We start from the raw sequence: 24,437 nt of genomic DNA on the forward strand, positions 1-24,437 counted from the left end.
CATTCACTACCCACACATTTTGAAGAATGCTGTGGCTGAAGATACCATATTGAGAACAAATTTAACACGCCCCAGTGCCGAATGCAGAACTCTACAACCTGCTTTCAGCCTTTTTCTTGGTATCAAAATTGTCCCTGTTAGCAACTTGCACTATTCTTTCATAGTCCACTTGTGAAGATTCTTTCCAAGTTCTGTGGTCAAGCTTGCAGTCTTTTCACCAGGAAAGCCACTTCTGCCTATCAGCAGGAGGTGGCATTGCGGGCATCACGACCCGAGCATGCGTGCAGGGGCTGATACACAGCCCCTGCATGATTGGTGGATTCCCGGGGGCTTCTCCCCAGTGGTCGACCAATCCGGTCGGCCGAGGGAAGGGGCCAGCAGACCCTTTAATTTGAGACGGCGGGAATCCTTCCCCCTCTCTTTTCGCTGCCCCCAGTGACCTTTAAAGGTTTCAGGGGGCGTGGCCCCGTCCGAAGCCTAGGGAGGTCAGGGCCTAAGCCACGCCCCAACGGTGATCACGGGGGCAGTTCCCCTTGATCAACATCAGGGGTGCTGCCCTTGGTGGTTAACCCTTCACGGACCTCCAACACTCGGGTTGGGGGTCAGATATAGTGATTAGGATCCAATGCCTAAGCCAATACCGCTCAACATCCGTAACCAATAAAGTTGTGGCCTTTTCGCCCATTTAATTCGATTCAATGTGTCCTGTGTCATTATTCACTTGGGAGGGAGGGATATAGCCATGCAATTGAACCCATACAATCCTTGCCCATCTTTCCACCTACTTAAGTCCAGTGACTGAAGATATCCAAAGCTGAAAAGATACTGAGCAGCCCACCAGCAACCTCTTGTTGGCATAAATGTGCTTTTGTATCATAATAAATTCACCCTTTCCATTGCTGCCTTCCTATTCTCCACCCAGCCACATGTTGCTGTGGCTCATTTTGTGGAAACAGCCCTGAGACTTCCCCATCACCTGTTGTTTTTTCCTCTCCTGTTCCCCCCTCCCTGCCCTCTCTCGTTGCGGACTCTCTCTCTCTCTCTAGTTTGTGCGCGGTTTCCCTCTGACAAACCCCCTGCCTCCCTCTCCTCTCTCTTCCTGGGCTGCCTGACCCCCCCCCCCGGAAGGAGACCCCGTTTTCGCTTCCCTCCCCACAGTTTCTCCATTTGAAATGCTGCCTGCCTCCGGTAAAAATGCTAGCTCCATCCCCCGCACACACAACCCCGCTTTCACCTACCAAACTTGGGTTGGTTCTCCAGAACCAGCAATGGTGTCCAGCATGCTTTCAGCTTTGCTACGTTCCCCTCCCAGTTTCTGGGCTGTTACAGAGCAATTGTAGCTATTTCAGACTCACTCACGTAGCAGGAAGGTGGTCTGTGTGTAAAGGAGCTGCAGCAATAAATCTCTCAGGAGCCAGCTTCTTCCTTATGTAGAAGTTTTATTATTTACAGCACAAACGACCCGGCATGGCTAACTCCCAGCGCAGCAGAACAGAAAGAGAAAGCGTCTCAAATGCTGACTCACAGAAAAATAGCACGTCATGTGATCAGAGCAGTTTTAACCCTGTAAGCTCTGAAATATATCACAGCCTGTGGTCTTTGATGTCCACTGGAGGGTGCTGTTTTTTGCACAAATTCATGAATTTACCTGGGAGAGGTGTGATATTTTTGCAATCTAGGTACCTAAGAACCTTCCCAAATGGCCAAGGAATGTTGTGCCCAAATTTGAAGGCAATCGGTCGAGCGGTTACGGAGCATTGCGGCTACATCAAACGACCCATCTTGAACGTTTATATATATATATATATATAGATTATTTCAGTCTAAAATGTCTTCTTGCATGCATCTATTATTATGACCACCACTTTTTAAAGTGTACAAGGTGGCGAGAAGATTAATAGATGCACACAAGAAGACCTTATTCACATTTCAAGACAGGTGCTATGGTAATAGTAGCAGTTGAAAAAAATACAATCTTTATGGATTATGCATGGGAAATCTATTCTGATGGGCTCAATAAAGAGATATTTACATCAAATAAATTTTACATTAGCTCCATACAGCCAGTAGCATATCCTCCATTGCAAAGGGAAGTATGACCAAGAACACCAGCATTTCAGAACATATTCTTTCTTAAAGAGAACTTTCATGATAATTTCTGCTTCTATTTTCACTTACTTACAAGGACAGTAACCTCAATCAGACTTTGGATATGTGTACAGTAATACCTCTGGTTACATACCGTCCTCCTTGCAAATGCTTTGGGTAATGAGCTCCGCTAACCCAGAAGTAAGTGTTCCTGGAAGTGAACTTTGCCCTGGGATGCGAGCGGAAGTGGCATGCACTCAACAGGAGGCCCCATTAGCGAAAATGGGCCTCAGGTTAAGAACGGTTTCATTTTAAGAACGGACGTCTGGAATGAATTAAGTTTGTAACCAGAGGTACCACTGTAAATTTAACCTTGAAAAGTAATATAGAAATGTTACCACTGCAGTGGAAGGAGCTAGATCAGAGCTTTCCAAACTTTTCATGTCGGTGACACATTTTTTAGACATGCTTCATTTCGCAACACGGTAATTCAGTTTTATTAGCAAACCAGAGGTTAAACTAACCCCTATCCAGCCCTGGGAGGAGTGTGGGGAGTGTCCATGCGACACTCTTACACACTGCAGCTGACACACTAACTTATCGCGACACACAGGTGAAGCACTCAATTCCCCACCTCTGATAAGCTGGAGAATGCGATGTACACCACTGGAACCACTGCTACTTTAATGAATTCAGAGGAAGGAGCTGCAATATCCCTAAGCAGGCTAGACCCCACAATCTGCCCACAAAAGGACTACAGCCATGATACATCATTACTGTCAACCGGTCTTCTTTTATTTAGAAGCATTGTGGGAATTGGGTTTACATACACACACATCATGCGTTGCACTGCACTGTGCCACGAGTAGATATCCCCCCAATTAGATTGTGTTGATGCCTTAGAATCTGAGGAATCTGTAAAATATAATTTATGTGTTATTTCTGTAATATACGTTGGGCTGTAAAACTCTTGATAATCTAACAAAAACACTTTCAGAAAACAATGTACGGTTCTGTGCGTTGCTACACTTCTCTGAACTGTGTTTGGATAATCTAGCTTTGCTCCTTCCTGTTACCATAACCCTCTTTGCAGGCTAATTTTGAAAGTGTGTCCGATTGGGCTCATTTAATTCATCATTTGGGTTTGACTCATTAATCTCTGCTTCTCCTCTGAAAGATAATCTGCATTTAATGACTGTGTTATGCAATCTACTGCAAGGCGGGAAGAGTTTGCCCACTTTGCGAAGGGCAGCGCTGTAATGTGACGCTAGATTTATCTATGCATCAAAATCTCATTTTTAAGATGCCAAAAGTGCTTTCAATTACTAATGTAGTAAGGCTTTTCAGTACCATTCCAATTTGTTCAGAGTGAGGATTAAAAAAATCATGATCCACTTGCCAATTTTTCAAGGGACAGCGACTCACATAAAAAGCTAAAGAAGGCTATAAATTAAAATTAAAAGGCACATTTAATATTTTCTTATCAATAATTACTTATCCAAATCTATCCTTTTTGACAATAACCACCCTTAGATAGTGCAGTAAAATTTGATTGCCTCCCCCACACACACACACAGTATGATGCCAGTTATACTAGCAATAGAAAGGATATGATGGCCATGCAATGTTATTGAGATTAGCCAGTAAACTTTAAGCACAATATAACATCTTAGTAAACTCTCATTAGACGGTGCCCTTCCTTAACCATTAACTTCCTAAGTGTACTGTATGTTGCTGGCATATTTGAGATATACTTAGTGGCTTCTTCTCTAGATTTCAGTGTGCATAACAATTGTATCCCTTTGGGGGATTCCCCCCCCCAAAAAAAATAGATTAGGACAAGTTGAAATATATTTAGCCCATGCCTCAATAGATATATGCAACAAAGGATAGGATCCTGGTACTATGTAACTAATTGTAGAAGCCCAATAGTTGTTTGTCATACAGTTTTCCCACTCCAGTCTATGTTACGTAGTACACAGCCACTGAAATTGAGGGGAGTTACAAAAGCAGTTTGAGATTTGTATGTTGTTGGTGGGTCCTTGTTGTCTTGTTGGGCTGTGTGTGTGTGTGTAATAAAGGGGAAACATACCAGGGTGAAGATGTCCTCTTTTATTTGTCCCCATGCTGGTTTCAGTTTGTTGGTTAGCTTTTCTAGTAAGGCAAAACTCACTGCAGCCAACTGAGTTTCATGTCTGAGTGGGGATTCAAACCCTGCTCTCCAAGGTCCTAGACCGACACTCTAACCACTACACCATATTGCCCTGATGCCACTTTGTCATATTTGGTGATGGTGACTGTTGTTAATGCAACAGATGCTGCAGCAGTAACCCACCCTATTACATCACTAAAATATTTCACATTAACTCGCAGCTGGTATGGGAGCATATTAAACAGAATACAATAAATATTTATTAGTGCAGCAACTTGTGAGATTTTCTCATACTTAATACAGCAACTATTGTCTTGGAAAAACTCATTTGATGAAGGCTTTTGTAGGGATTTAGTCTCCTAGTCACTTTTGACCTTCCTTCCTTGTTATTAGGCAACATTATTTGTTGACAATGTAATGATTCTTCTCAACAGTTTTTCTTAGCATTCTTCTCAGCATTTTTCCAGTTTCTGTATGTTCCCAGCTTTTACAGCACCTTGTGATATGAATGCTAATCTTTAGAATCATGGTACCTTGTATGTATTTTTGTGCCACCTTAGAGGATGATACAGTGAGTATTAATTAAACCTCTGCCTGGGTATTGCTGTGATCTTCAAAAGCAGCAGCTCTTATGCTTTCCATACTTGCATATAGTGCGGGGGTGGGGAATGAAACACAAAATGAATATGGTGAATGCAAAATCTGGAGGATGCCCAAATTACGTTTTGCTATATTATCTTAATTCCACCCCTCGCCACTGCACTTCCTTGCCTTTGTAAAAGTAGCACAATTAACTGAATTTCTTTTCTCTCTTCCACTTTTATTTATATAGGGCCAGTAGAGGCTGGGAGGATAATGTATGCAGGAAGCAAGCAAGCAAGCAAGCACTAAACTACTCTCCTCTTATAGACTAAACAAATTACTTAGTGGCTTAAAATCCATAACCACATTTTGCATCCTATTAGTGGCCACAGCAACTGAATGCAAGTGAAATACTTTAGATATTATAACTAAACAACTGATATTAATACCATGACTTTTACTGTCTTTTGTGTTTATTATCATTGCCAGTTTGGGCACTTGACTTAAAAAGAAAGAAAAATAACCAAGTTGCACAAAGTAGTGGTTTGCATAAGAATAAAAATTCCTAAAAGGATTATCCAGCCAAGCCAATGCACAAATTAGGCTGCAAGCAGGGGCGGAAAAAGGAATTATACTACTGCATGTGGAACAGCACAAACAGTAATGTGAGTGAAGGATATGATGGCAAACTGGATTGGCCCCTGTGAGGGATCCTATCCCCGATCCCTCCCCTTCAATGCTTCCCCAACAGTGACTCTCCCTAGGTTTCACTGACAACTAGGATGAATCCTTCAGTGTTCATATGGGAGATGTCTCTGGGGTACCTCAGGGCTCTACGTTTGAAAACCTCTTGCCACCTATGGGATCTCCCTACCAGTGTTCCCAACTACAGCAGTTTGCCTTCCCTTTAAGCAACTACGTGGCACCTTTGGCTTCACTGTCCAGCCCTCTGTATGACAGGAGAATAAGCAAACCGTTTCCTCTTCCACAGGAAAACTTTGTTCTCTCCTCTTAGTCACACCTCTTAAGGTACTGATACACTGCCAGAGTCAACGAACGTTGAAACACATTTAACTTTATTAGGTAACTTGAAAACATGGATGTACAGGGTTATTACTGTTACAAATCTTCTTCTCATGTAATTCAGCTTGGTTATATATAGCAATGGTAAAGACCTTTCCTCCCATCCCCCAAAGCCTAACCTCTCATTATCTCTCTCCAACCCTCTAACCCCCCTGACCAACTGCCATTCTCCCCTTTTTAAAGGGCGAAAAGTCCCGCCTCCTGCGAGTGAGCCGCCAGTCACATAGAGTGTATGTTAACTCCTAACACGCTGGGCTCCTGACCATACCCTGCCTAAGGGCAGATCCGTTACAGCCCCTTACATCCTGTGCACATTAACTTAGGTTAACATGTTTAAGATTGAAGCCTTAACATTCAAAACTCCTAAGTCATTGCAAATACTGTGACTTATAAATCAATTACGTACAGATAGTTAGATTTTTTTTCCTGAATCTGATTATGGAATGTTTTATTTGTTTATTATATTTAAATTTATATCTTGTTTTTCTATGCAAAATTCCCACTGAAGGAAACTTGTAATGGATTAAATAAAATGCAATAAGAAAACAATTCATAAACAACAATAAATAAAGGGACATAAGATACTGTAAAAAAAACAACAACACACAGGCAGGTGAAAATTAACTTTATAATACTTGCCATAAATAGCAGGCCACCTTTCAATACAGGGACCACAGAACACAATCTTCAGAGCATAATAAAAAAGCAGTAATTGTCCTTTAAATAATTAAAAGTTACCAGAAAACTTTGGCCAATTTATGTAGCTCCATCACTGGACTGAACTCTGACTGTTTGAAAGCCGTATATGATGAGGACATGGGGGAAGCCAGAATCATCCATTCCCTGCCTCCCCCCCCCCACACACACATTGTTCTTGAATGGTAGGAACTAGGCTTAGTTCAAGCAGAAGATTTTCTCAGCAGTTTATTTATTTTAACATGCTACAAGCAGTCTGGATATAAAGTGCAGCTTTCAGGCTACAGTATGGAAAAACAAAGCCAAAGTGAGAAGCCCAGGGGTAACATTAAGCACATGGGAAAATCCTAAATCTGACTGAAATGGCAAATATTTGCCAATGAGCTTTGTGGACACTTCTCCCATATACTATATTCAATCATATAGACATTCTCCATCATGCTGAGCCGATACTTGGAATTAAACGCATTGGTTTAGAATCAAATGCTTTGTTGCAGTTTAATTTTGTCCCATGGATCATATAATAACTAAATAAATTTTATTTTATTTTATTTTATTTTATTTTATTTATATCCCGCCCTCCCCAGCCAGAACTTGGCTCAGGGTGGCTAACATCAAAATACATTAAGACATAAAATTCAGCAATCGACTGAAATACAGCTTAGAATCGGATTAAAATCAAAGTAAGATCAGATGGCTACCCACAAATTATAACTATAGCGGTTGGGAACCTTAAGTACTCACCAGGCTCAGCTATTTGTATGAGCCGGTGAGAGGAGTTAGAGAGGCCACTTATCTGCAGGATCTTGTAAGAGGAGAGGGGTCAGACTGAGCCCCGACCAAAGGCCTGGCAGAACAGCTCCTTCTTGCACGCCCTGAAGAAAGTGTCAAATCCCAGCTCTGTTTGCATCTTTAGTAGAATGTTAGTAGAATTCAGTATAACTGAATGTTATACTGTATTTTTCTGCCTGTATGACCCCCCCTCATGTAAAGGATGCCAGCTATTTTGGGGGACTCAGATTTAAGAAAATGGGGTGTGTGTGTGTGAGATGTATCCGTGTATAAGACGCCCCCCCTAATTTTTGGCATTATTTTTTAAAGCAAAAAACCTAGTCTTATACATGAAAAAATACGGTAATTGTCATGTAAAATTTCCCAGGTTCAGTCTCTGATATTTCTTGCTCTCAACACCTTTTTAAGAGAAGTTGCCGGTTAACATTTACAGTGGTGGGATAGATGGAACAATGTTTCTCTCGGTATAAGTATCATCTTATGTCTATATGGTATAACATGAAAAAACCTCTAGTTGTAAGGATGAATTGGTGCTTCTGCCCTATGAAGTGATGCACATCCTCTTGGTGTAGGACAGCCCAAGCCTTCCAGGAGCACTTGCTCACCCTCTCTTGCATAATTATATAATTGTAGAGTTGGAAGTGAATATGAGGATAATCTAGTCCAGCTGCCTGCAATGTAGGAATATTTCACCTAATGTGGGACTTGAACCCACAACCTTGAGATTAAGAGTCTCATACTCTACCGACTGAGCCAACGATTAGTGCTAAAACAAGCACAGATGGCCTTATTTGTTCCCCCATGTGTCCAAATGCTATAATAAATATATATTCTCAGGAACGCATGCATGTAGCAGTTGTGGGGCACTATAGAAGAAGAAGAAGAGAAGAGGAGTTTGGATTTGATATCCCGCTTTTCACTACCCAAAGGAGTCTCAAAGCGGCTAACATTCTCCTTTCCCTTCCTCCCCCACAACAAATGCTCTGTGAGGTGAGTGGGGCTGAGAGACTTCAGAGAAGTGTGACTAGCCCAAAGTCACCCAGCAGCTGCATGTGGAGGGGTGGAGACACGAACCCAGTTCCCCAGATTACGAGTCTACTGCTCTTAACCACTACACCACACTGGCTTACTTTGGCTACCTCATGAGTAGAGAAGACTCCCTGGAAAAGACCCTGGTGTTGGGAAAGATTGAGGGCATAAGGAGAAGGGGACGGCAGAGGACAAGATGGTTAGACAGTGTTCTCAAAGCTACTAACATGAGTTTGACCAAACTGTGGAAGGCAGTGGAAGACAGGAGTGCCTGGCATGCTCTGGTCCATGGGGTCACGAAGAGTCGGACATGAATAAACAACTAAACAACAACAACATAGCCTTATGAATACCGGTTGCTGGGAGTCACAAATGGGGAGAGCTTTGTTGTACCTAACCAGATGCAGCAGCACTCACCCCATTTGTGATTCTCACCGATGGGAAACTAAGGACAGGATGCTGGACTAGATAAATCTCTTGGCCTGATTCAGCTCAGAACCTCTTATATTCTTACGATTTATGAGCCAGTAGTCTCATGACCTTAATCCTGGGTGGTTTAGTTTTGACAATAGTGTCAAATATAATGGGTGGGCCTTTAGTTGGTGTACATAGGTGTTGCTCATTCATTTGATGCGAAGACAGTAAAAGAGAAGATATTGGCCCATGCATCTGCATCTAACCCAGTTTTTGGTAACTACTGTACAGTATAAGTATTTTCAAGTTCAGCTTTTGAATAATATTATCTGAAATGTAGTATACAGCCAGAAAAAAGGGAGCCCAGCCTGCTTACAAATGAAGTGACCCAAGCAAAGCTAAACTACAGACTGATAAAAAAAATTGTGTATTCTGTTTTTCTTGTACCCAATTGAACTCAAATAATCAGAGAATCAAAAATCCTCCAACTGCAATCATGCTCATTTTTACTCTATTGATGAGTTCCTTGATTTTTTTAAAGAATGCTTTTACTCTTATCCATATTATAGCCATTTGGCAGCTTTCTTGTTGAAATCAAGATGTAGCAAACAATTGCACCGTTAACACAGTTATCATTGGAAAGGCTCTGTGCTGTATGGAATGAAATACTGTAATAAGCATGCCAAGAAATCGCATCTTATTATCCTCCCCCTCATCCTCCACTTTTTCTTTCTTAACCCTCTACAATGAGCAGGTCAAAAGTCGATGATAAGTGTAACAGATGAGCAATTTTTATGAAAAGGTATTTTAAATTGCAAAGCTCTACTTTTACATTGAGAAACCAACATTGCAAACTGAACGTGCTTTGTTATAGACACCATCTTTCTGATAATACAAATGGAACAGTAGCAATTGCTCATACTGTTGTTGATGGACTTTTTGTGCTACTAAAAAGCCTTGATTGAGGAAAGCATTCCTATCTAGTCCAGGATCTTTAATTTGCTTAACTTGGCACAAATATTTTTAAGTCATGTTAAAATCAATAATACAAATATCTATTAATCTTTACTGGCTGCATTTTCTGTTCACAACTTATGTTTCATTTGCATTGCACATGCTAATTATGGACAACTGTATGTGCCAATATACCATACAAATGCTATATCCATCATTCTATGAAAGACTTACCGGTATCCCTTCCAAGAAAAAAACAGTTGCAAGTCCACACTTCCACTTGTCCCACCACTTCTCCCCTGGGAAACCTGTTTACCTCTGAATTGGAGTAAACTTCAGTTTGGCTTTCCTTGTATTGACATTTGCAGTAATGGACGCTTACCTGAAAATTCTCGGGGAGCGGCAGTTTGCAGGCACGACGTGGTCTGGGGTCAATTTTTCTGTGAGGACACTATGGGAATGCCTGTGCCTTTCCCTGCAACTGTACAGGCGAGCATCCGGGTGCCCATTTCAAATGGGCCAGTCCAGTGAGAGCAGGGAGGCATTGCTGCGGTGGCAGACATGGTGGTGGCAGTCTTGCATTAAGTCTGTGCCTAGCCTCGGCCTGCTCAGATCCTCCCTGGATTCCACACTCTCCCATCCTGCTTTGGTTGGTCCCACCTAAGGGTGAGCAGGCCAGTGCTGGTTAGACCAGGGGTCAGCAAACTTTTTCATTAGGGGGCCGGTCCACTGTCCCTCAGACCTGGGGGGGGGGGCTGCACTATATTTTGGAAAAAAATATATGAACGAATTCCTATGCCCCACAAATTACCCAGAGATGCATTTTAAATAGAAGGACACATTCTACTCATGTAAAAACACGCTGATTCCTGGACTGTTCATGGACCAGATTTAGACGGTGATTGGGCCGGATCCAGCCCCCGGGCCTTAGTTTGCCTACCCATGGATTAGATAGACCTTGCCATGGAATGCTTGGCTGCCATGTTCAGGACCAGAGAGGATTTTTGTGTGCATACAAATGGGCTAGCCTATTGGTTTTTGCCTGCCTCATAGCAATTGTTACAACTTATGGCAGATAAGGCATTGGGATTTTAACTAAATGAGCACCCTGTTAAAGGCGTCCAGGAGGGAAAATGATCCTATGTATTTTAATCCACTGATGTATTGGTTAGAGCCTCTCAGATCAGCTCACAAACTTCTGCAACTAATTTGCATGGCTAATAGGCTCTCCTGCTAAACATGTTAGTAGCAATTTCTTGAACAAAGTAAATTTAAATTCTAAAAGTACACAGGAAAGCTGAGACCCCCCTGTTCAATGCTTTATGGAAATGTTACATTTTTAAGCAGCTCGGCTGTTTACTGGAACACTCTTGCAATGTATGCAGTGACCTGGCTGAAGGGAATGGAACAATATTCTTTGAAGTTTTAAATCCAAGATGCGATGTCATCAGAATTTGAGACAAGGCTGTTAGTCTCTCCCTCCCAGCCTAGCAATTCTTCTTGGCAGTGGCTCTGAGATGGCACTGTTGCATTTGAATTTAATGAGGATTTCTGAATAAACAAATCTCGGTTTCACAAATAAGAATAAAATGTCAGAACTAACATCTGCCATATGCTATGGCAACCTTGTGTAAATCTCCCATGGAGCCTTTGCTGGCACCAAACTTATATTGTACCTCCCTTCCTACTCCCCTCTGGTTCTGAGCTCCAAGATGAGTTCCCTGGGGACAACTCCTTTGTCTCTACATTCTGTTGGTACAAAAAAATGATAACTAACCATCATAAATAGAGATCTTCTTTAAAGTTTATGCTAGACTAACAAGGACAATATGGGGAGGGTATTGCACAGAATATATTATCAAAATATTTCCTTATTAGCCTTGGTGGTGAAAGCTACTTGAATGATTTCTGAATGTCCAGAAATGTAACGCATCCAGCAAGCTATACTTACCTTGTCATGGAACTGTGAAATTACAGGTTGGTGAGGAAGCAAAGCCATCGAGTTAAATCGTGGGGTTTAAAGCATGAGGAGGAACCATACTCAAGAGGGAGAACATCTACAGAAAGTCCAAAGTTCAGTCCCAAGAATCTAAAGTTTTAGTGATGTTGAGTAGCAGAAATGCCTCTGTCTGGGAAAGATCTCAATCTGAGGCATTGGAAAGTGTCTGATTCAACAGTAGCACAGACAGTGCTACTGAACCAATGTTCACCAGAAGGTAACTTCATACATGGTCCTTCTACTAGAACTGTATTGAACACTCCTTTGCCCTATTTTATCAAAGGAGGAGAACAGGGTTAAGACTTGGATGCTGAAAACAACACTTCCTCATTAAGCAGTGCTGCTGTGGTGCTTCCCAGACAGGGCATTAGCCTGACAGGATGCAGTTTGGTTATAAAATTAGTGGGCTATCACTTTGATTTCCTGAAAGACAGTCTTCATATTTGTGTATATTCACATACATTCAAAAATATTCAATATAATAATAATAATAATAATAATAATAATAATAATAATAAAAACTTTATTACGGTCATAGACCAACAAAAGGTCAATATATATTCCAAGGTGTATTAGGGGGTGCGTGTGACATTTTTATAAGATCTTCTGGTTGGGGCAGAATTCTTCAGTAGGTTACGTTGTACATGGTGGGTCATATGTTGTGCTGATGTGCACCAGGAATTCATTTCCCAGTTTGTACTTTGTGAAAGTACTCTTTCCCCCCTTTTCTTTTTTTAAGAACAGCTTACCAAAGGTCAGTCTGGAGGCTATGGTCAGAAATGGGAGTCTCAAAAGCCTGACTAGAAGTGCAGAAGTCATGTCCTTCTGGATTTGCTTTTGAAAGCCAAGTAAAAGTAGAATCTGTAATCTCTGTAGTGATTTCCAGTTCCCCAGGCAATTCAGTCTACAAACTTTCTAAAAGGGGGAATTTATGTTGGAAGCCAGTATAATAGGCTGCAATTCTAAGCACAATTATTGACTGTTAAGTTCCACTGAAACCAGTGGGCCTGAATTCCAGTACTTATGACTGGAGAACCCCATCTCCAATCTAAGTACTTAATTAGGTTTGGATCAAACTACTTCTGGTTTGCATGTGAATTAGGTATAATGTACTAATCTAACACAGACTGTCTGGGTACAAATCCTGTTGATTTCATGAAATGTTTGGGGTGGGCTTGAACAGATATTCTCACATGGGATTCTTTATGAGAAGGTAACCCATGAATAAATAAACCTATCTTAAGGACTTGGATTTTCACTTATGTATTAGTAGGCCCTTCCATACCACCCCACCTGACCTTAAAGTATTATATTGTAACATCCAGAACAAAGAACCAAAAAATAAAAAAAATAAAAAATTAGAATTTATTTTCATTCAGAATAACTCCTTGGTGCTCCACCACCTTGCTATTCTAGATGACTTATACAGGTAAAATTGGAATAATTGCTTCAATTCAAGTATTTAGTCAATCATTGTGAAAATATGTTACCATTTCCTTAAAAAAAGCTATGTAAATTATACAAATATTTCCACTGGTGTAATTCCCCCCCCCCGCCCCCCGAATTTATGTCAAAAGTGAGTCTCTACCTTGTGTGTTTCTGAAAGGCTCTGTATATTGTATCCTTTTGGAATCATTAGACTCTTAACAAAAAACAAAACACAATCAAAGGCTGAGAGTGTGGTTCTTGTTATACTTGTCTCCACATGTGGGAAAATTAAGACAGTGATGAATTATACATTACTATACAAAATTTTATTGTCAGAGGCAAAATTCAAATTTGTTCTGCTTAAAATACAGAAGATAAAGTTTCTCATTTAGAAAAAAAATCCATTTAGTGAATCATTGGTTAGAATGGAATAAAAATTTCATGTTGAATACATACTGGTTCAGTATGGAATTAGGTTTAAAGGCATATCATACAAAAATACTTGCAGTAAACGGTAATACAAACTCATATTTTATTTGGTCAATGCTTTAAATTGCTTGATGCTTTTATTTTCCAGTAATATTTACTACAAATGCATCCATTCTTATCCCCAAGAGAAGTAAATGAAGATAGTTGTGATTTTTCGAATATCATGTAAGATTTTTTGAAATCATGTGGCATCGAGAATTCTGACTTAAGCTATATATCTTTATATTCAATACGAAGAACGGATATGCCTTTAGGCCTGTATGGTTAAATCAGCCACACAAAATACAGCACAGTATTTAAACTCAAGCTACCACCAGAGTTTCTGTACTACTTATGTGCTTATCTTCTGCTGTGTTGAGACTGAATATAATTGATCTACTTTTCTCAAGAAGAATGGATTTAAGCATGTGATCAAACAGATCTGCTGAATTGGAACCTTTAAGGATGCACTGGCAACACAAGTGTATCAATGATATCCATAAAAGACTGCAGGGCTTTTATTAGGCAGAATCCAGAGTCAAAAACCAAACAAACAAAGGTTATGCTTAAACAACGAGTCTAAGACCAAGAGACATAAATATATATAGGATGCAATCTGAAACTGCACAGGCTCCAGTGCACACACAGAGCTCTTGTCCAACTCATTAAAAAAAAAAAAAAATGGGGGATCTTTCGCACTATGAACACCAGGACTTCTGAATCAGGTCACCTGTGTATACACAGAGTAAGGACTATTTGTTTTACAGTGACTTGTGTTTTGTTTCAAAATAGAAAGGTAGTTCAGGTCAAACACTCCTCAGTTGCACAGGAATTCCACTATGCACATATTGTGGAATGAAATTCCTCTTTGTTGTGCTAGGGACCATTCTCATGTACACATAGCCATGCACTCAGTGTGCACAGGTGCACAAAAGGTACCTGGATTAGTCTTCTATTTCTCCTGAATTGTATCTTGTGTACAGAACTACTGATAACATATGTATAAATATGTACATTATAAAGAATATTTGCCAAAAAAACCAAAATTTGAGAGTTGAGGGGGTTTCTAATTTTAAAGTACAAAGCAATCTAAAAGCTAGACAGAATTACCAGAATTATACCTCTTCTGTTATTACCATTTATCTACAGTACTTTTCTGCTGTGTGATGTTAGGGTCTGTATATTTCTTAGATAAAATGTGCTTTGCTATCAATTCTTTATTGCCACTGCCACTTGTACTGTATCTGAATAGTAGAGAACAAAAGATCAGCTATCAGCACAATGTGCCTCATATACATATTCAGCTTCTGTAAAAATGGGGGGGGGGTGAACCTCTTCTATACAATTTTAGATTCAGGATCTGCTATGACATTCTTGTCAACATAAATGCCTGCTTTACTCACATATCATAACAAGACATCAAAATTATATTTACATGTATTTTAGTTAGTCTTTTTTTAGTCAACATGTAGATGAACAGTTGTTAGTTTACAGTAATGCCATCATCAGTGCAGCCCAAAATGCAATGTATTGGAGACTCTGAGTCTTCTGACTCCAAATTTCTAAGCCGTGAAATTTGTGACACTGTCTGTAAATTATACAATATCCTGAAAGGTGCAAATTATATTATAACGGATCGTAATAGTGAAATATTGTGTGTGTTCATAACGCTTAGCATTTATATATCACTTCAGTATGCTCACAATGCGTTACATAAATTATATCACAAATATCCTGACAACAACCCTGTAAATTAGGTCAATTGATAGCTTGTGAGTTTGTCGCTGTGGTGGCATTTAAACCATGACCCTCCACATTTACAACACTCTGAGCTGCTACATTATGCCAGTGTTCAGGATCGCAATGCTACATGAAAAGAAACAAAATATTGAGTCATATATATGCAACTACGAAAGTATATATAAAGTAACTATGAACATGCTAAGTGTGTATTTCTGAACATCACAGGCTGATTGTATTTTTACTCTGAACAAAACCAAGTGGTGTGCTTGTCAGAAGTCGTTCTTCGGGATACATAAATAGATAACCAACTTCTCCACCTCAATCTTGGTTAACAAAACACAGTAACAAAATGCAGTAACATTTAAAACAGAATCCGCCCCCCCAGGTACTTTTCACTGAAATTTGTATCTTGCCAGGTAGAAAAATAAAATAAACACACCAGAAACAAATGGAAAAGATTTACCAGCCAAAAGCGCTCGAAGTTCTGAAAGCTGAGGCCATCTCAAAAGGTTACTTACTTTTATTTTATTTATTAAATTTCTATACTGCCTGTCATCCCAGGATCACAGTCTATTGCTGGTTTGAACCAACAAATATGTAAATGGACGCCAGGATTATGGCAATACAGTCACACTATGCCAGTTGTGCCACACAGTTATTGGGGGGAACCCTCAAACTCATATTATCTAAGTTCAACATTGTGGTGGTGTGTTCATTTATGCATACTTTGGTGAATTCACTTGGCACAGCTCTGTAGTGTTAATGCACAGATGTGACAATGGTGTTGTGAGATGTAGGCTTGGATTTGTTAGTCACTGGGGAATATTCTGGGACATGCTAGACCTGTTTAAGGGGGACAGGCTCCCCTTGAAACCATTGGTGCTTAAAATCAAAATAGTGGAAAAGCATCTTTTAAACAGATTGCAGGGTGTCTGTGTGCGAGGGAGACACAACAGAAGCTGAAGAGTGTCCAGTTTGGAACAAATCTCCCCTGGATTGAAAGTAGTAGTAGTAGTAGTAGTAGTAGTAGTAGTAATTCATTATACCCCACCCATCTGGCTGGATTTCCCCAGCCACTCTGGGTGGCTCCCAACAGAACACCACCACCACCAATAATAATAATAATAATAAAAGCAACATTAAACATTAAAAACTTCCTTAGAAAGGGCTGCCTTCAGATGTGTTCTAAACGTCAGATAGTTGTTTATTTCCTTGACATCTGATGGGAGGGCATTCCATAGGACGAGCACCACCACCGAGAAGGCCCTCTGCCTGGTTCCCTGTAACCTGACTTCCTGCAATGAGGGAACTGCCAGAAGGCCCTCAGAGCTGGACTTGAAAAAATTAATGAAAATTTTAATGGGGGGGTGCATATAACGAGGCATTGTGAATGCAAGTCCATGGGATAACAATTCAGAGAGGCCAAAGCACTGCAGGTCAAACACAAGTGCCAGAGACACTTGGAAAGAGAGACTGTATACAAATGTTTCTATGCTAATGCTAGAAGCCTCTGAGGCAAGATGGGCGAACTGGAGTTCTTGGTCTTAGAGGAGGGCATTGATATAGTAGGTAGGCATAAAGGAAACTTGAGAGAACCATTGAGACATGGTTATCTCTGGATATAAACTATAGGAAGGGCATACAAGGGTTGTGTCCCCAAAGAGGTAGATTCTTCCATAGGGCTGTTGTGGGTGGTGATACACCAAGAGTAATTTAGTACCAGTGACTGGCCATCATCCCCCAATCAAAACTATCAGGGAGAGACCTTCAGATGAAGAATGACATCAAAGAGGATTCCAAAAAGAGGAAATGCAGTAAGGCTGACTTCAACCACTCTCACACAGATGGGCTAAATATGTGTTTGTCACAACAAAGAGGCAAAATTTCTAGATACCCTAAGTGACTGTGCTCTGCAACAATTGGTCATGGAACTGACCAGAGGTGTGGCGACCTTGGAGTTCAGTGTGAGATGTAAATTTTGTCAAGCCCGGGAGCATTGACCATGGTGGGATTAAATTAAATTAGCAAATAAATAAATAAACCCAACAGATGCAAATTCAAAAGAGGAAAATTATCTAAAATGAGATTGGTGAAAAGCAAGTAGAAATGAAAAGTCAAGAAGGTCAGATTATTCCAAATTGATTGGAAGTTGTTTCAAAAAATGATATTAGAAACTGAGCTGGAGTGTATACCATAGTTCAGGAAAGGTACTGTGAGGGCCAAGAGATGTGGTTAAGAATCAGAGTAAAAGAAGCTATTAGAGAAAAGATTTCCATAAAAAAAACTGTAGTCCTGCCCAAATGAGAACAAAAAGGAACACACTTTTTGGCCAGGGGGGTGGGGGTGGGGAGAGAAAGCAAGGAATGCTAAACAAGAATTTGAGCAACACATTACGAAAAACATTAAGACAAACAACAAGTTCTTTAAATATATAAGTCGCAGAAGACAGTCTGTGGGGCCAGCTGGACCTTTGGATGACAAGAGACCCAAAGATGTGTTAAAGGATGATAAAGAAATTGTTGAGAAGCTGAATGAATTATGTACATTTGTCTTCACAATGGAAGATACAGGGCAGAACCATGTGCTTGAAACTAACTTTGAAGGGTGTCTGAAGAACTGAGACAAATAGTTTTTATTTTGTCTACTAATCCTAGAATCTCATCTGTCATAATCACTAACAAATTGCCTGGTATAGATGGCATCCACCTGGAAATTCTCAAAGAATCCAGATGTGAAATTGTCTAAAGAAAATTCACCATTCCTCAGGACTGTATCATGAATTTTTAAATAGGATTCTGGGAGGATTCCTGGAAATTACAGGCCAGTAAGCTTAAATGTCTGTCCCGAGGAAACTAGTAGAAAGTATTGTTAAAGATAAAATAAGCAAATATAGCAACACAAACCTGGCTGAAGCTACGCAAGGACAGGTTAGTCTCATGAACATATTAGAGTTCTTTGAGAGTGTCAACAATCACACAGATAGACACGATCTGGTTGACAAGGGTGTATTTGACTTTCAAAAAGCTTGCAACATGGTACTTCACCAAAGACTTCTGAGTAAGATTTGTTGTTGTTGTTCAGTTGTTCAGTCGTGTCTGACTCTTCGTGACCCCATGGACCAGAGCACCCCAGGCACGCCTATCCTTCACTGCCTCTCACAGTTTGGCCAAACTCATGTTAGTAGCTTCGAGAACACTGTCCAACCATCTCATCCTCTGTCGTCCCCTTCTCCTTGTGCCCTCCATCTTTCCCAACATCAGGGTCTTTTCTAGGGAGTCTTCTCTTCTCATGAGGTGGCCAAAGTACTGGAGCTTCAACTTCAGGATCTGTCCTTCTAGTGAGCACTCAGGGCTGATTTCTTTGAGAATGGATAGGTTTGATCTTCTTGCAGTCCATGGGACTCTCAAGAGTCTCCTCCAGCACCATAATTCAAAAGCATCAATTCTTCGGCGATCAGCCTTCTTGATGGTCCAGCTCTCACTTCCGTACATTACTACTGGGAAAACCATAGCTTTAACTATACGGACGTTTGTAGGCAAGGTGATGTCTTTGCTTTTTAAGATGCTGTCTAGGTTTGTCATTGCTTTTCTCCCAAGAAGCAGGCGTCTTCTAATTTCGTGACTGCTGTCACCATCTGCAGTGATCATGGAACCCAAGAAAGTGAAATCTCTCACTGCCTCCATTTCTTCCCCTTCTATTTGCCAGGAGGTGATGGGACCAGTGGCCATGATCTTAGTTTTTTTGATGTTGAGCTTCAGACCATATTTTGCGCTCTCCTCTTTCACCCTCATTAAAAGGTTCTTTAATTCCTCCTCACTTTCTGCCATCAAGGTAATATCATCAGCATATCTGAGGTTGTTGATATTTTTTCCGGCAATCTCTATTCCAGTTTGGGATTCATCGAGTCCAGCCTTTCACATGATGAATTCTGCATATAAGTTAAATAAGCAGGGAGACAATATACAGCCTTGTCGTACTCCTTTCCCAATTTTGAACCAATCAGTTGTTCCATATCCAGTTCTAACTGTAGCTTCTTGTCCCACATAGAGATTTCTCATGAGACAAATGAGGTGATCCGGCACTCCCATTTCTTTAAGAACTTGCCATAGTTTGCTGTGGTCGACACAGTCAAAAGCTTTTGCATAGTCAATGAAACAGAAGTAGATGTTTTTCTGGAACTCTCTAGCTTATCCACCCCTAAGCTTGCTCCAAAAGATTTGCCTTCAACAACAAACCTCCCTTAGTCCATGCTGTCATCATTTTTCCTACCTTCTAGCAACAGCCATTACTTTCTGAGTAAGATTAGCAGTCATGAAATAAGAGGAGAGGACCTCCTGTGAGCTTGTGATCGTAGGGGATAACTCAATGAGAATATCAGCCAGGTATGTAGCTGATGTAAAGAAGGCAAATTTCATGCTATGGATCATGAGGAAAGGAATTAAAAATAAAAGACTCATATAACGCTGTTCCACAAATCTGTGGAAGGTGAAAGTGCTATTGTGCTCAAGACCTATTTGCAGGCTTCCCATAAGCACCTTCCTATTCACAGATTCCCTCTTTTTTCCCAAGCAATAAATTACAAAATGCACCATTGCATCAACACTTTGCTAGGGTGTGATCTAAAAAGCCTTGACACTCCCCCCCCCCCCATGTTCATTGATTCTCATGACATAACTGCTATATAGAATACATATACACCATGAGTGTTCACTAGCCAGATTTTCTAAGTTTACGTAATACCAAATATAAGACAGGGATAGGGAACCTGTGGCCCCCCCCCAGTTGTTCTTGGACTACAACTCCGACCATCCCTGACTATTGACTATGCTGGCTGTTCAAAGCTTCCACAGAGCTGGAATCCAACAACTGGGGGGGGGGGGAACCCACTGGTTATCCACCCCCAAGCTTGCTCCAAAAGATTTGCCTTCAACAACAAACCTCCCTTAGTCCATGCTGTCATCATTTCCCCTACCTTCTAGCAACAGCCATTACTTTCTCTGCTTATTCCCCTTTCTCTTGCCCCGGCAGTTTTTTCTTTTGATCTGTCATCTAGTCATACTACTCCCTTCTCCTTGGCTCTGGTTCCTTTTCCTGGGCTTTTACTCTAAAAAGGCTGCAGGAAATGATGAGGATGTCATAAGGGCAAATATACATTACCGTCATACATTTGTCTTGGAGCAGTACCTGAACATCCATCAAGCTACTTGTGGCTCACAAGGCCTTTTGGCTCCACTTAGTGAACAAAGAGAGCTCCAGATAATGCTTTGCTATAGAAAAGAGAATCTCCTTAACACTGGAATAGAGTACTATCAAGGGCTTGTTACTGTTATTTCAAATTATAGCTTGCATAAGCGTCTTCCTATAGTTGCCAATCAGTGAAGAAAATGGCAGTACGTATTAAGGGCTATACATATTTCTATTTACTTCTTTGTGAACGAGGAGGTTTCAAAGCTACAATCTGCATGGGCCATAGTTTAGTGGCAAAGTTCCTGGTTTGCAGGAGAAGGTCCCGGGGTTAATCCCTGGTACCTTCAGATACGGTTGGGAGAGAGACTTTGGAGAGCTGCTGCCAGTCAATACAAGCAAAACTGAGCTAGATAAAGTGTTATAAGGTAGCTTCCTATGCTCCTAAATTGCAAACTGTCTCTGGGACAAAATTAAAGTAATCAAGGTACACAATTATGGACAGGTTTTGAAGAACAAAGCTCCGTGGAAGCAATTGTATATATCTGATCACCCAATACCACCCACCTAATACTGCCAGTTCTGCAGTTAGCAATGCTGTTGTGTTACTGACTGGCTTGTAGCCAAGCTACCAATTATGACTCTTGTACAAGGTGAAAACTGGCAGTTGCTGTTATTGTGATATTATTATCTAAGCTGCGCTACCCTCCAAAATGAACGACGAGATAAACTATTTCTTTCCTTTGGTTACTGTGATGATTCAAGTCCTGTGTTGAAGGACAGAGAACAGAGAGAAAATAAGCAACTAAATATTGTGGGAAGTAGGAAAGACTATTGACTTGGCAGGTTATAGTCAAGATTTTCTATACTAGATAGATAATATGGATGAATATTCATTCGAAAGATTGATGAATGGGTTGTACAAATTGTGAAGAGAAACTATTTGGTTTTTGCAAGCTCATTATTTAACAGGTATTTGAAGAAAAGGTGTGCAGTGCCACAATATTCAGTGGGGCTTATTCTGTGGTAACTATGTTTAGGATCTAGCTTTTGAAAAGCTCTAGAACAGGGGTCAGCAAACTTTTTCAGCAGGGGGACGGTCCACTGTCCCTCAGACCTTGTGGGGGGCTGGACTATTTGGGGGGGGGCGAATGAACAAATTCCTATGCCCTACAAATAATCCAGAGATGCAATTTAAGTAGAAGGACACATGTAAAAACACACTGATTCCTGGACCATCCGTGGGCCAGATTTAGAAGGGGATTGGGCCAGATCTGGCCCCCAGGCCTTAGTTTGCCTACCCATGCTGTAGAACAGGCATAGGCAACCTTCGGCTCTCCAGATGTTTTGGCCTACAACTCCCATGATCCCTAGCTAACAGGACCAGTGGTCAGGGATGATGGGAATTGTAGTCCGAAACATCTGGAGAGCCGAAGGTTGCTGACCCCTGCTCTAGAAGATACCTCACATGAAAAGTAGAACAGATACAAGTGACTACTTTTAAACATAGGCTACCACAGTATTAAAAATTGCTGCAAATGCCATCTTGTTTGATTTTTATGGGATGCTTGTGTGAATAAATAACACTCTTATGCTGAAAAGACAAGGGGGGGACTGGATCATTACAACTGGATCATTATTTAGGAAAGTCTTCGTGTTTTCTCTACAGATTCTGTTTTATTTTTCTCTGTTGGTTAGGTATTTTTCATGATATCAAGCATCGGTAGCTGTGTAATTAATTACCATACTTTCCGCATCACACCTAATGAGTATTTTTTTGCACACTAAAATCCACACATAAGGGTGATTTATGGATTTTGTCCAAGAACATATGTGAAACTCATTTCATAAACCATTTAAACGTATGGTGATCAGAGGGCTAAATTTGTTGTTAGCTGTTCAACAGTAAATAAATTTTGGAATTATAACATATTGTGAGAATAAAATCTCTAAGCGTGTCTGTATCATTGACTTAAAATAGGGGAGCATTTAATCTGTAGAATCATTTGCAACTCAAAAAGAGAGTCAATGTCCAAATCGTAACTGAGACAATCTAAGTGCTGACATAACTGACCTACACCATAGAAAGGTGACAGTCACAGACTGATCATATAGATCATTTACGTTCTTCTTTCCACCTTATGTTGCTGTTGTAACACTGATTGTCATTATCTTTGTGCTTTTGCATAATGCCCATCTTCGATGTAGCAGAAATTCACACACAAACATGGACACCTTAAGTAAGCATGCTAGAATACAGGCAGGAACCATACAACCATGCACAAATATTCTGAGGGTTCCCCCCCAAAAAACTGACATTAACATTTACATGCACCACTTAATATCACATTTGGCCATGGTACAGTGGGGACTTGGTTTTGTAAGCATTCATGACCTTTTCTCTCTGTCATCGTTCTTTTTTTCCCTTGCCTTTTAGTTTTGAGGAGATTGGTGCAAAAATATAATATATCTATATATTCTTTCCATTTTAACCAGTCTTCATTGTGCTTCCAGTCAAAAGTTCTTGGAATGTCACACTGTGCTTCTCCTCCTGGCTGCACAATTTGGTGCTAAGTTTTGGTCAGAAACACTGATTAGTGTGCCAGTGATTTTCTCAGCCACTGAAATAATTCTTCTTTATAAAGCACTTGCCACCGGACATTGGCTTGCACTGTTTCCACAGCTCGTGAGAAAGAGGCAGCAGATCCCTCCTCGTAGGTCTTTATAAAGTTCTTTAGCTGAAATGCAATTTTCACAGGTTAATTTATACTTGAATGGATGTGCATATTTTCTTCCAAAGCATATGAACAAGTTGGATATTGACGGCAAAACTCTACATTTGAAATAAGTTCTTGTAAAATTTTACAAGGAGATTTATTACAAAATGCAATAAGGCAACAGACTGCATCAATTAGGTGTGATGCAATTGCTTCAAATTGTGCTGGAAGATATTGACGCGCCAATGCCTGATTATATTAACATCACTTCCTCCGTCTCTCCTGTAGCCCAGCTGCTTTATGTTGCAGACAGCTGGGCTCTTATCAAGTTTTACTCCTACATAAGAAACTAAATACAGAAAATTGGAAACACTCCTAATGTAACTTAGAAGCTAAAGTTAAACTAAAACACTCAGGCTCTTCTCTAAAGAGCCTCAGTTTATCAACCATTATAAAAGATGTGCTCAATTAGGCAAGTAAAACATACTTAATTCTTTATTGTAAATGGCTGGGTGTTTATGCACCCATTTGAGGGGCTGCTTGACACTATTATGAGCACCGTTTTTAGAGGTTACAATTCAGTGCATATTTACTCTAAGCAAACTTAGGAGGTATGCCTGAACCAATGCCAAGAGGCCCCACACTTCCTACTCATGTAGGCTTTTGTTGTTAGGTAGTCTTTGGGGAAAGGTTCCCACTGAACTCAGTGGATTTGCTTTTGAGTAGAAACACAAAGGATTTGGGGGGAAGGTGTTCTGACAAGGCTGCCTTTCCCTTAAATGAAACTCTAGTGCAGCCATTCTGTAACCACACCATTATAAGGTGCTGAGGAAGCCGAGATAGGCAACATTACATGGCAAAACGCTATGGCTACTGTATGTAGCCCTGCTACTTTTAGGTATGTAAGACTTAAGACATCAAAATGAACATGAATACAAAATAACTGCAAGCTCCGAGCCGCATAATATTTACCTCATTTAGTTCACTCTCTGTGTTAAGAAATTCTGTGACTCCACTGATAAGTTTTGAATTCATAAATAATGCTTCCCCATATCTTCAACAGCAGGTCAAAAATGCAAATATGAAATAGATTGAACAACAATGCATT

General features: G+C 40.5%; 1 protein-coding gene across 1 annotated transcript in view; it reads right to left on the minus strand.

Moving 5' to 3' along the window:
* Positions 1–22,574: 22,574 nt before the first annotated feature.
* TRHDE (thyrotropin releasing hormone degrading enzyme) overlaps positions 22,575–24,437 on the minus strand; it is a 196,346-nt gene continuing 194,483 nt past the window's right edge. Inside the window, exons 18-19 of the mRNA XM_033161733.1 lie at positions 24,302–24,383; positions 22,575–23,350 (exon numbers count right to left, since the gene is read on the minus strand). Of these exons, the coding sequence (XP_033017624.1) occupies positions 23,207–23,350; positions 24,302–24,383 (226 nt within the window). The 3' untranslated portion in view covers positions 22,575–23,206. The remainder of the gene's footprint in view (positions 23,351–24,301; positions 24,384–24,437) is intronic.

This window comes from Lacerta agilis, chromosome 10 (assembly GCF_009819535.1).
Source record: "Lacerta agilis isolate rLacAgi1 chromosome 10, rLacAgi1.pri, whole genome shotgun sequence".
Taxonomy (NCBI): Eukaryota; Metazoa; Chordata; class Lepidosauria; order Squamata; family Lacertidae; genus Lacerta; species Lacerta agilis.